Source organism: Mustelus asterias, chromosome 31 (genome assembly GCF_964213995.1).
Source record: "Mustelus asterias chromosome 31, sMusAst1.hap1.1, whole genome shotgun sequence".
Taxonomy (NCBI): domain Eukaryota; kingdom Metazoa; phylum Chordata; class Chondrichthyes; order Carcharhiniformes; family Triakidae; genus Mustelus; species Mustelus asterias.
In genome coordinates this window covers 5,519,467-5,532,974 of record NC_135831.1, presented here as the reverse complement: position 1 = coordinate 5,532,974, position 13,508 = coordinate 5,519,467, and the positions used below count along the sequence as shown (strand labels likewise).

The window sequence follows — 13,508 nt, the reverse complement described above, 5'->3', positions numbered from 1 at the left end:
TTCCACGGATTTTACAGCTTCACTCGGGCGAGACCAGAAATTCTCACCCGAGGTCAGCGGAGATTTCCGTTGTCGGACCCTAACCTGCTCCGATTCCTTGGCGGGTGAGATTGTAGAGCTCCGACCTATGGCTATGACTCGGGCAGCGAGGATGGGCAGGTGGCAGCCACTGTCGTTGATGATGATGATTCGCACCAGGCAAGAGACACCCGATATAACTACCACATCTGGCATTCCGGACACACACTGCGCAAACCAGCCAACACCCAGAGCTCCCAGCACCAGAAAATGCTGGGAAAAACCCAGCAGGCCTACTGTGGCTGCGGAGAGGGAAACATTTCGAGTCCCTATGACAGTCCAGTGTCCGCAGTATTTTGCCTTTAGAGCATTAAACGGATCGGAACAGTAAGTTGGCTGCATCACTGAAAGAAGAACTGATTTTCTTTTTGTAAATACGATCTAACACTGACTACTGATAGTGAAAGGACAAAATGCTCTCATCCCTACTGAGTTATGTAAAGAGGGGTGCCAAAATCTGATTTTATCAGGGTAATATCCACGTGCACCATTCCCAAACTGAAAACAAGACCTTACGTAGAGATAAGCAGGTTCCTGATCAAAGGAGGAACCATCTTCATCTTGGAATCAAAGACTACTCATGTGGACTGTGCAATAAATGACATCGTAACTCGGATAAGGCAACTTCTTTTGCAGAAATAAGTTTATTTTTGATGCCACGCATGTGCCAAGACTTTTTTTTAAACTTTCCCTCATAGAATCATAGATTCCTGACAGTGCAGAAAAAACCATTCAATCCATTGAGTCTGTACCAGCTCTCTGACAGAGTATCTTATCCAGGCCCTCTCCCCTACCCTACCCCACAGCCCCACACATTTACCACATCTTTGGACACCAAGGGACAACTTAGCAGGGCCAATCCACCTAACCAGCACATCTTTGGACACGAAGGGGCAATTTAGCATAGCCAATCCACCTGACTTGCAAACCTTTGGAGTGTGGGAGGAAACTGGATCACCCGGAGGCAACCCACGCAGACATGGGGAGTACGTGTGAACTCCACATAATCATCCGAGGCCAGAATTGAACCCGGGCCCCTGGAGCTGTGAGGTAGCCATTCTAAACCACTGTGCCGCCCCATTAGACTCATAGGGCACAGTAGAAGCCATTCAGCCCATCATGTCTATCGTGCTCCTTGACAAGTGCACTCCCTGCTCCTTCCCCATAGCAATATAAACTTTTCTTCGTTGAGTATTTATCCAATACCCTTTCAGAAAGTTTCTGGTGAATCTGTTTCCATCAGCTTTTCAGGCAGCATGTTTCATTTCACAACTTGCAGTGTAGAAAAAATACTTCTGCTCACCTCCCCGAAGCTATTTCGGCAACAGTCTTAACTCTACCTTCTGGCTGCCAACCCTTCTAAAGCTGGAAAAAGTTTCTCACTATCTCCTCCATTGGAGCCCTTCATATTCATAGGGTGGCACAGTGGTTAGCACTGCTGCCTCACAGTGCCAGGTTCCCGGGTTCGATTCCCGGCTTGGGCCACTGTCTGCACGTTCTCCCCGTGTCTGCGTGGGTTTCCTCCGGGTGCTCCAGTTCCTCCCACAGTCCAAAAGACGTGCTGTTTAGGTGCATTGGCCATGATAAATTCTCCCTCAGTGTTACCCGAACGGGTGCTGGAGTGTGGCAACTAAGGGATTTTCACAGTAACTTCATTGCAGTGTTAACGTAAGTCTACTTGTGACACTAATAAAATAAACTTTAAACTTTATTTGTAACCACGTTACAATCAGGTATATAAGCAAAATGAGTGATTTGATAAAAGCTTTGTAACAAATATTATGACTTATTTGAAAACAAAATTCATGCATTTGCACTTCCCAATAAAACTAGGCAGCACAGAGCTTTCATGGGGATTTCAGTAACACTGGGGATAAATAATCTTCATACTATGTCCACTTGAGCTGTAGGCACTGTTGCACCTCTTGGGTCCTCTTGACATCTGTTGAAGTTAGACTGTCCAACTGATTTTTCCCATTCCCAGGAATGAAGACTCACCCCCTCAGTGGGTCTTATAAGCCTCAGCTTTTAGCCCCATTACTGCTGGGCACTAGGTGTGAACATTCTGGGCAACTGGTATAGAGTCACTAAGTAGGAACCAGCATGCCAACATTAGCCAGTCTTGTCAAGAAAACAGCCAGCAATACTATTCTAACCTAATCGAAACATTCTTTTTGGCTGTAGGGGGGGACAGAATTGCAGAATGATGGAGGACTCACTTGGCCCATTGTGCCTGGGTCAGCTCTCCTTATTCTTTCTCCCACAGCACTGAAAATTCCTTTTCAACAATACATCCAGTCCCAACCTCTGGAAGTTACAATTGAATCTCCTCCCATCGGCCTTTCACCACAGAGCCATAGAATCTCTACAGTGCGGATGGCCATTTGGCCCATCAAGTCTGCAACAACACACCAACAGAGCATCCCACCCAGGCCCTAACCCCATAACCCACCACATCTCCCATGGTTAATCCATCAACCTGCGCATCTTTGGACACTAAGGGGCAATTTAGCATGGCTAATCCCCCTAGCCTATACATCTTTGGACACTAAGGGGCAATTTAGCGCGGCCAATCCATCTAACCTGCACATCTTTGGGCACTAAGGGGCAATTTAGCGTGGCTAACAAATCTAACCTACCTTTGGAATATTGTGCACATTTCTGGTCACCACACTACCACAAGGATGTGGAGGCTTTAGAGAGGGTACAAAAACAAGGTTTACCAGGATATTGCCAGGTTTGGAGGGTATTAGCCACAAGGAGAGATTGGACAAACTTGGTTTGTTTTCACTAGAACATCAGAGGCTGAGGGGCGACCTGATAGAAGTTTACAAAATTATGAGAGGCACGGATAGAATGGAGAGTCAGAGTCTTTTTACCCAGAGTCGAAATGTCAATTACCAGAGGAAGTAGGTTTAAGGTAAAAGGGTGAAAGTTTAAAAGAGATGTGAGGGGTAAATATTTTACACAGGGGGTGGTAAGCGCCTGGAATGCGCTGCCAGAGGAGGTGGCAGAAGCAGATACAATAGCAACGTTTAAGAGGCATCTTGACAGATACATGAATAGGCAGGGAATAGAGGGATACGGACTGCATAGAGGTGAAAGGTTTAGAAAGGCGTCATGTGTCAGCACAGGCTTGGTGGGCCGAAGGGCCTGTTCTGTGCTGCACTGTTCTTTGTTCTTCTATTACCCTTGAAGGGAGGGAAGAGATGCCCACTGCAGGAGTTGCACTGGGGCCTTATTGTTGCTGCTCAGCACATGTAGTCGGAGTATTAATTTATCTTGAAGGATTAAAAATTAAACGCAAAGAGATCAGAAATGGTTGAGCTTCCCAGTTAGAATCGGGGGAAGGTAATGAGCTTGAAGTACGCCGCGCATTAATCTGGTGTATATTTCCTGGGGTCTCCGGCAAAAGGGAATTCCGGTGCTAGGTTGAAATGGCCCGTGAGGAAGATTGTCACCGTGCCAATGGTAAAGAGGAGCAGTGCAATCCAGAAACACGCCTTGTCGATCACTTTCCCAATCAGAATCCAGTTTTCATTCTCCTGAAGGGACAGAAGGAACATGGTGTGACTGTAAATTCAACAGCGATGGGCACTTGTTAATGCATGGCCGATTTCTATGAGATACATCCATTTATGTACACATCTGGAAAGGCTTATGGCGACCCTCACACTTTCGACATCAAGTTACACCACACCTTCGGTAGTGGTGGATGGAATAGTACAGACAAAATTAGTCATTCTGAATCTACAGATAAACTCTCCGGGAACTGAAAATACTAATTCCTTCAGGTTTTTTTAGTGGCCTGTTTGTGAACTCCCCCAGTGCTTACTTAACATCAGCCTTAAACAAACACAATAGTGGAAGAATTCTTTTTTATTCTATTCATTGTGGGTGTCGCTGGCAGAGCCAGCATTTATTGCCCATCCCTATTTGCCCTTGACCTGTGTGCCAGCGTTGGACTGGGGTGGGCACAGTAAGAAGTCCCACAACACCAGGTTAAAGTCCAACAGGTTTATTTGGAATCACGAGCTTTCGGAGCGCTGCTCCTTCATCAGGTGAGTGACTCTTCTTACTGCGTGTTTTCAGAGTCAGGAGAGGTGATGGCCTAGTGGTATTATCACTAGACTGTTAACCCAGAAACTCGGCTAAGGTTCTGGGGACTCAGGTTCGAATCCCGCCACGGCAGATGGTGGAATTTGAATTCAATTAAAAAATCAGGAATTAAGAATCCACTGATGACCATGAAACCATTGCCGATTGTCAGAAAAGCCCATCTGGTTCACTAATGCCCCTTTAGGAAGGAAATCTGCCGTCCTTACCTGGTCTGGCCTACATGTGACTCCAGAGCAATGTGGTTGCCTCTCAACTGCCCCCGAAATGGCCTAGCAAGCCACTCAGTTCAAGGGCCACTGGGGATGAGGCAACTAGGAATGGGCAATAAATGCTGGTCAACCAGCAACGCCTATGTCCCATGAATTAATAAAAAAGATTGCTGTGGGTCTGGAGTCACATGTAGGCCGGACCGGGTAAGGACGGCAGATTTCCTTCCCTAAAGGGGCACAAGTGGGTCTTCAGGATAATCGACAATGGTTTCATGGACTTTTAATTCCAGATCTGCCGCGGTGGGATTCAACCTGGGGTCCCCAGAGCCCTGCATCTCTGAATTGCTAGTCTAGCAACAATACCACTACACCATCGCCTCCCCATTCTGCCTCAGTATAATGTTGTTGGCCTTCTTGCTTCACAACATTTCAAATGTACATCATGGGTGCACTTTGGGACATCCTTGGAATGTGGAAGTGCAAGTTCCTTTTGACCTTATGAGCCAAGGTCACCCTCACTGTTGGCGATGTCGGATCAGCAAGCATGTTTAGGTTTCAATATCAAACCACGCTTGAGACATCTGACTGTTACATGGAAGTTCACATCAGGATTGAATTACAGCCACAACAATAACTTGCATTTATATATAGCACCTTCGATATAGGACGGCATGGAAGGGCACGTCATAGGTGCTTTATCAATGTGACACTGAAGCTCCATACGGAGATATTAGGATGGGTCAAAGCTTGGTCAAACAGATATGTTTTCAGAAAGGAGGAGAAAGAAATAGAGAAGCAGAGAGGAAATTTCAGAGAGCAAACAGGATCTCAGTTTAATAAAAGCAGAAAACTGGAAACCTCAGCAGGTGACAGAGTGGGTTAGCACCACTGCCTCACAATGCCAAGGACCCGGCTTCAATTCTGGCCTTGGGTCACTGTCTGTGTAGAGCTTGCATGTTCTTCCTTTGTCTGTGTGGGTTTCCTCTGGGTGCTCCGATTTCCTCCCACAGTCCAAAGATGTGTAGGTTAGGGGGATTGGCCATGCTAAATTGCCCCTTGTGTCCAAAGATGTGCAGGTTAGGTGGATTGGCCATGCTAAATTGCCCCTTAGTGTCCAAAGATGTGTAGGTTAGGTGGATTGGCCATGCTAAATTGCCCCTAGTGTCCAAAGGTGTGCAGGTTAGGTGGATTGGCCATGCTAAATTGCCCCTTAGTGTCCAAAGATGTGCAGGTTAGGTGGATTGGCCATGCTAAATTGCCCCTCAGTGTCCAAAGATGTGTAGGTTCGATGGATTGGCCATGCTAAATTGCCCCTCAGTGTCCAAAGATGTGTAGGTTAGGTGGATTGGCCATGCTAAATTGCCCCTTAGTGTTTAAAGATGTGTAGGTTAGATGGGTTGCCCATGTACATTGCGCCTTAGTGTCCAAAGATGTGCGGGTTAGGTGGATTGGCCATGCTTAATTGCCCCTTAGGCCCTGATTTTTCCAGCACACCTGCCCCTATTCCGGGGCAGGTGAGGTTCGCAGAGCGGCATTCTCCATTGGCCTCGGGCACGATCTTACAAGCCTCGAGCAGGCATGCCGGTAGAATTCCAGCCTAAGTGTCCAAAGATGTGCAGATTAGGTGGATTGGCCATGCTAAATTGCCCCTTAGTGTCCAAAGATGTGTAGGTTAGGGGGATTGGCCATGCTAAATTGCGCCTTAATGTCCAAAGATGTGTAGGCTAGGTGGATTGGTCCCTTAGTGTCCAAATATTGCTGTTGCTGCAGGCCCAATGGTCAAATGTCCTCCTTCTGCAATGTAGGGAATCTATGATTTTATGATTCTGTGATCTGGCAGCAACCGTAGGGAGAGGAATCAGAGTTAATGTTTCAAGTCCGCTTGATATTTCTTTGGAATTAAAGAAAGGGAAGTGTGTGATTATTTACGAGACGGGGTGGAACAGTGATGAGTGGGAACTGGGAGAGATTGCAACAAACATGTAGCAACACTTAAGAACAAGTGACAGATGGCCCAGTGGGGGAGGTACTGAGGATGCTGGAATCTGAAACAAAAACAGAGACAGCTGGAAAATCCCAGCGGGTCTGGCAGCAACTGTGCGGATGCTGGGATCTTAGTTTACCATCTGACCTGAAAGATGATCTTTCTATCTGAAAGATGACACATCCAACAGTGCAGCATCCCTCAGTCAGTGCATGCAGATCACCTGACTAGATTTTCTGCTCACGTCTCTGGAATAGGATTTGAACCCACAATTACAATTCTGTAACCCGTCCCCAACCCCACAAATATACTCACAGAACCAAAGTCATTCTGTTCTTTAGTGCTTTTGGCAATAAAGTTGCAGGCATCGACACAGGTCTTTATCTCTGGGGCAAAGTGAGCCAGGTTTCTGTACAAGTCAACTGTGGTTCCAATATCAATTTCTGCGCCTGAATGAGACGGAAATATAAGGATCATTATTTGTTCAAAATTACAGATTAAAAATCATACTTTTCCCACCTTGTTCTTCCCTTTCCCACTCCCCCACTTCCCAAAATTTGCCGCAGGAGTGACCATGGTCCAACAAGTTTTGCCAGGGAACTATTGACTCAGGTTCAGAGTCATTCATGGCACATAACTTCATACTGAAAGGTGAGAGACAAGGTCAAACAAACAGTGGGCTGAGAGATGCCCCCTCTCCAACAAGTCCTTGGCCAACGTACAAATGGAGTGAGTCTGGACTTATTCTCGAGGCTCAATACATGTACTCCATTGGACATATACCAGCACTGAATTCCCTTTGTTGCCTGGGGTGAGAGGGTTTGGCCTATGACGCAAGGCTCGATAAATCAGCTCCATATTCCTTGGGGCTGAGGAGAATCCTATTGAAACTGAGGGGGTTTGATAGTGGAGACACCAAGAGATTGTTCCCGTTGATCGGGGGAATCTAAAACACAGGGGCGTAATCTCAGGATAAGGGGTCGGCCATTTTAGACTGAGATGGGGAGAAATTTCCTCACTCGGAGGGTTGTGAATCTTTGGAATTCTGTCCCCCAGACTAGTGGATGCTCCATCATCTAACACATTTAAGGCTGTGTGTTAGACATATTTTCTTTTTGGCCCCTTTAGGATTCGAGGGTTGTGGACGAGAAAATGGAGTCAAAGCCCAAAATCAGCCATGGTGGTACTGAATGGCAGATAGGGCTCGATGGGCTGAATGGTCTCATAGAATCATAGATTGTATGGCACAGACAGGCCCTTCGGCCCAAACTGATCCATGCCAACCAAAAAGCCCATCTAAGCTAACCCCATTGCCTGAATTTGGCCCACACCCCTCTAAACCTTTCCTATCCATGTATCTGTCCAAAAGCCTTTTAAATGTTGTCAATATCCCTACCTCAACCACTTCCTCCAGCAACTCCTTCCACACATGTACCACCCTCTGTGTAAAAAAGTTGCTCCTCAGGTTCCCATTAATTCTTTCCTCTCCTTCCATTCTTTGTGTTCAATCAAGGTTGGAGGAGCTTGTATGGGTTGGAGAGTTGGGCTTTGGAAAGGATGACCCAGTTGAGCCATACTTTACCTTCACCAGATGTGCAAACACTCCTGTTCATTCTCTCTCACACACACACACACACCCCACAGGACAATAAGCTAGGGATGAAATTCCCTCGGCTTGCTTTGATCAATTGTAATGTAATTCCCCGACATTGCAGCTAATGAGATACTCCTCGAAGTGTAATCACTGTTGTAACGTAGGAAGCAGAGCAAGCAATTTGTGCACCGCAGGATCCCACAAACAGCAATATGGTAATGGCCAGACCATCCCGTATGGTGATATTGTTCAGGAAATAAATACACACTGGGCAGAACTCTCCCAGCTTATCTTCAGAAATGCTCACTTAGGATGTTTGACACCCTCCTATGTGGGCTGAAGGGCCTCAGAAAGGCAGTACTCCAAAGAACAAAGAACAGTACAGCACAGGAAACAGGCCCTTCGGCCCTCCAAGCCTGTGCCGCTCATTGGTCCAACTAGACCAATCGTTTGTATCCCTCCATTCCCAGGCTGCTCATGTGACTATCCAGGTAAGTCTTAAACGATGTCAGCGTGCCTGCCTCCACCACCCTACTTGGCAGCGCATTCCAGGCCCCCACCACCCTCTGTGTAAAAAACGTCCCTCTGATGTCTGAGTTATACTTCGCCCCTCTCACCTTGAGCCCGTGACCCCTCGTGATCGTCACCTCCGACCTGGGAAAAAGCTTCCCACCGTTCACCCTTTCTATACCCTTCATAATCTTGTATACCTCTATTAGATCTCCCCTCATTCTCCATCTTTCCAGGGAGAACAACCCCAGTTTACCCAATCAGTGCAGCATTCCCTCAGCGCTACAGTCAGAGTTTTAGCCGAGATTGGGACTTGAACATATCACCTCTTGACACAGATATAAGAGAAACACTGAGCCACAACTAACGCCCGAAACTAACTCAACGCAGCTCTGCAGTTGAAGCTTTGTCGTCTGTGTAACTCAATACCACATCGCTAAGCTGTTGAGCCAACCCCTAATAACAATGATTCAAACAATATTTAGTGACTGGCCTGTGTAGAAATTGACGTAAAAACTGCTAACAGATTGACACCTTGATTATGTCTGAGAACAAGGAGAAATTTCCTAAAGTTCTCTCATCTTGGACATTCTCCATGTGGGTCCTTTACCCCTTGCTAGACATTAGCTTGCAAACAGTCTGATATGAGCTGATTTAAAGGAGGACTACATTAGCTTGACATATTTTCAAACTTTCCAAGCCGAGTTAACCAGAAGCTATGGAATTGCAGCATAGCTCTCCCCCCCGCCGCCCCAACAAAGACAACAAACATGTCCCCACCCCTCACCAGATTTGTTCCCTTTGTCCGTACCAATGGAGATTCTTCTCTGCAATATAATACTGTCTCTTTCCTTCATTGAGCTTTGAAGAATGAGACAGACAATCTCCAAGAGTGTCAGTATTTCAGGGTGGATGGGTCCCCAGGAGCACTTCAGGATTTACAGGGTTTACTCTGGGAGTGCACTGACATTTTCTGGAAGGTTCCAGGAATGTGTCCCTATTTTCAGTATGTCCCTAGGATTGCTATTTTCCAGAGAACCCTGCCAATGCGCTTCTATTTGCAGGAGAGTATCACGATAACTGCAGGAATTCTCTGGGCTTGTGTCAGTATTTGCATTGGGACCCCAATAGCAACAGTCAATCAATATCTGCATGAGTCCCTGGGAGTGTATCCGTTTCTCCAGGGGTCCCCAGGAGTATTGTCCATGTTTGCTGGAGCTCCCAGTTTTCCCCAGTTTCATTCCACGTATAATTACCTTGCGATGGAGCTCCTTGCTGTTATTTCTTTTATTCATTCGTGGAACTTGGGCATCGCTGGCTGGCCAGCATTTATTGCCCATCCCTAGTTGCCCTTGAGGAGGTGGTGGTGAGCTGCCTTCTTGAATCGCTGCAGTCCACGTGCTGTGGGTTGACCCACAATGCCATTAGGGAGGGAATTCCAGGATTTTGACCCAGCGACAGCGAAGGAACGGCCGACATATTTCCAAATCAGGACAGTGAGTGACTCGGAGGGCAATTTGCAGGTGGTGGTGTTCCCAGGTATCTGCTGCCCTTGTCCTTCTAGATGGAAGTGGCCGTGGGTTTGGAAGGTGCTGCCTAAGGATCTTTGGTGCATTTCTGCAGTGCATCTTGTAGATGGTACCAACAGCTGCTACTGAGGGTCGGTGGTGGAGGGAGCAAATGTTTGTGGATGGGGTGCCAATCAAGTGGGGCTGCTTTGTCCTGGGATGGTGTCAAGCTTCTTGAGTGTTGTTGGAGCCGCACTCATCCGGGCAAGTGGGGGGTATTCCATCACACTCCTGACTTGTGTCTTGCAGATGTGGCCAGGCTTTGGGGAGTCAGGAGGCGAATTACTTGCCGCAGTATTCCCAGCCTCTGACCTATTCTTGTAGCCACTGTGTTTATGTGGTGAGTCCAGTTGAGTTTCTGGTCAATGGTAACCCCAAGGATGTTAGCAGTTGTTTGTCAAGATGCTAGGGAGGGGTGGGGGTGGAGGAACGGGTGGGGGGAGGGGGGGTGCAGGGGTTGGGGGGGGGTGTTGTTGGAGGGAGGGGAGGTTGGCCTCTGCCAATGTGAACCCTGTCTGACTGGAATGAAAGCAGAAATCTGACCAGAATGCATTGCTGCCTCACCTTGCAAAACCATTGAGCCCAACTCCCTCGTCTCAACTCAACACCACAGCTGAACATGTGCTCACGACATCATCTGGCCCGATAGTGAAAAGTACTAGATCCCGTTCACAGTTATCCTCTGTGCTCGTTAACCTATTGCAGCTTCTGATCCACCGACACAGACGTTTGAAATCTTCATCCTCAGTGTTCAGATCCCTCGACAGCCTCGCTACCCCCATCTCTATGGACATCCTCTGTCCCTACAACCCTCCAAGGACTCCACACTCTTGTGAAACCTCCATGTACTTCTAGATGGAAGTGGTGGTGGATTTGGAAGATGCTGCCTAAGGAACTTTGGTGAATTTCTGCATGGCATCTTGTAGATGGTACACAGGGCTGCCACAGTGGTGGAGGAAGTGAATGTTTGTGGATGGGGTGCCAATCATTCCTTCAGCAGCCAAAGCACTAAGTCCTGGAATTCCCCACCGAAACCTCTCTAAAACCCAACTCTTCGACCAGGTCACCTGTCCTGATACCTTCATCTTGTTGCCTGATTATATTGCTGTGAAGCACCTTGGGATGTTTCTCTGAGGGTTAAAGACACTAAATGTAAGTTGAGGTGACTTTTGCCCTGTGGTGGTTACCCTTCAAACAAACTCATATGCCAACATGGGAGCTGGAGTGGGCCATTCATTTAGCTCCTGCAGCCTGTTCCACTGCCACTACTTTACCATCCATTCTCTTCCATTGTTCATGCAGCAGGTGGAGAAAAGTGGACATTGCCTCACTGCAGCAGAAAGGCATCCATTATCTGACCATTTACAGCAACTTCTCCTTTGCCTGTTTCTCTGGGAAGGGTTGCTCTTCTTTGCAACTGGAGACATGTGACCCAGGCCTGGTCTTGGCCAGGTCCACTCTGTTACTCAAGAAAGCAAGGGTTTGTACTGTGATTCTGGGATAGCCATGCCAATAGGCACTAGGTCAATATCCAAATTATCTCATAATAAAACTCCAGTAGCAACTGTTTAGGGTGACGTTATGATAATAAAAAATTTATCACTTAAAGGAACTATGGCTATATACTGTAGAAACAGAAACACCGAAACTAGAAGCAGGAGGATGCCATTTGCCCATCGAGCCTGCTCCGCCATTCATTATGATCATAGCTGATCATCAAATTCAATATCCTGATCCCCCCCTTCCCCCCATATCCCTTGATCCCTTTCGCCCCAAGAGTTATATCTAATTTCTTCTTGAAATCACACAGTGTTTTGACCTCAACTACTTTCTGTGGGAGTGAATTCCACACAATCACCACCCTCTGGGTGAAGAAATTTCTCCTCATCTCAGTCCTGAAAGGTTTACCCCTTATCCTCAAACTGTGACCCCTAGTTCTGGACTCTCCCCCCATCATCGGGAACATTCTTTCTCAATCTACCCTGTCTAACCCTGTTAGAATTTCATAAGTTTCTATCAGATCCCCTCTCACTCTTTTAAACTACAATGAATACAATCCTAATTGACTTAGTCTCTCCTCATATGACAGACCTGCCATCCCAGGAATCAGTCTGGTAAATCTTGGCTGTACTCCCTCTATAGCAAGGACCGATAAGGACACCAAAACTGCACACAATGCTCCAAGTGTGAACTCACAAACACCCTGCGGTAAAACATCCCTATACTCAAATCCTCTCTCTATGAAGGCCAACATACTGACTGCTGCACCTGTGTGCTTACTGTCAGTGACTGATGCACGAGGACTCCAAGGTCTCACTCTCATTTCATATTAGACCATTCAAATTGGACCAGTGATGGGCAACGTGGGCTAATGAGTGGGCCTCCTTCATCCTGAATAGACTGGGACTTTTTTCTCTGGAGTGTAGGAGGCTGAGGGGTGACCTTATAGAGGTCTATAAAATAATGAGGGGTATGGACAATATATTTTCCCAAAGGTAGGGGAGTCTAAAACTAGAGGACATAGGTTTAAGGTGAGAGGGGAGAGATACAAAAGTGTCCAGAGGGGCAATTTTTTTACACAGAGGATGGTGAGTGTCTGGAACAAGCTGCCAGAGGAAGTAGTAGAGGCGGGTACAGTTTTATCTTTTAAAAAGCATTTAGATAGTTACATGGGTACGATGGGTATCGAGGGATATGGGCCAAATGCGGGCAATTGGGATTAGTTTAGGGTTTTTTTTTAAAAAAGGGCGGCATGGACAAGTTGGGCCGAAGGGCCTGTTTCCATGCTGTAAACCTCTATGACTCTATCTCAGTGGGCCGCTGAAATCATTGTTCTCTAACCGTGACCCCATGAATAAAATTAAATACATTTAATACACGCCGAATATTTCATAACGAGTTATAGAAAACGCTTCATCGTTTATGTATTAATAGAACTCTCATCAACTTCAAATGGACACAGAGGGAACGCACGGCTCTCACAGTCAGTGTTGTGAGCTATCAGCACGCACCTCACTTCACATGTCATTGCTTTATGTGCGAATCACTTTCAGTCACACCGAAAGGAAAAACAACCACCCGGACGGCAATCAGCGGAATGTGGAAACCCAGTGCGTGCACAGCACGGTCAACAAATGTCTGGTGGGGCCGCACTCAGATCCCAGATGGCCTCAAGTGACCCCCGGGCTGCCCACCACTGAACTAACTAATCCCTGCCTAAGACTCTGGCCTTGGACAGGATGTCACGAACAATAATCTAATATCAACATCACTTTATTTACTAGCAGATAGTTTTGTTAATGACTGACTATTTTCCTAGAAACAGTGTGAGGCCGTTCTGCCCATCGAGCCTGTTTTCCACCATTCAGGAAGAACAAGGCCTTAACTCCAGCAGTCGAACTTCCCGACCTAATGCTGACCACCCTCGCCTGATAAAAATATATCAA

At 46.9% G+C, this 13,508-nt stretch overlaps 1 protein-coding gene across 3 annotated transcripts in view; it reads right to left on the bottom strand.

Moving 5' to 3' along the window:
* Positions 1 to 1,773: 1,773 nt before the first annotated feature.
* Positions 1,774 to 13,508, bottom strand: part of chrne (cholinergic receptor, nicotinic, epsilon) — a 54,745-nt gene continuing 43,010 nt past the window's right edge. For 2 of the 3 annotated variants that reach the window (XM_078200881.1, XM_078200882.1), the window contains 2 exons: positions 6,706 to 6,839; positions 1,774 to 3,623 (listed from right to left, as the gene is read on the bottom strand). In XM_078200881.1, coding sequence (XP_078057007.1) covers positions 3,456 to 3,623; positions 6,706 to 6,839 — 302 coding nt within the window. In that variant the 3' untranslated portion in view covers positions 1,774 to 3,455. The remainder of the gene's footprint in view (positions 3,624 to 6,705; positions 6,840 to 13,508) is intronic. The other variant, XR_013495765.1, reaches the window with a different exon arrangement.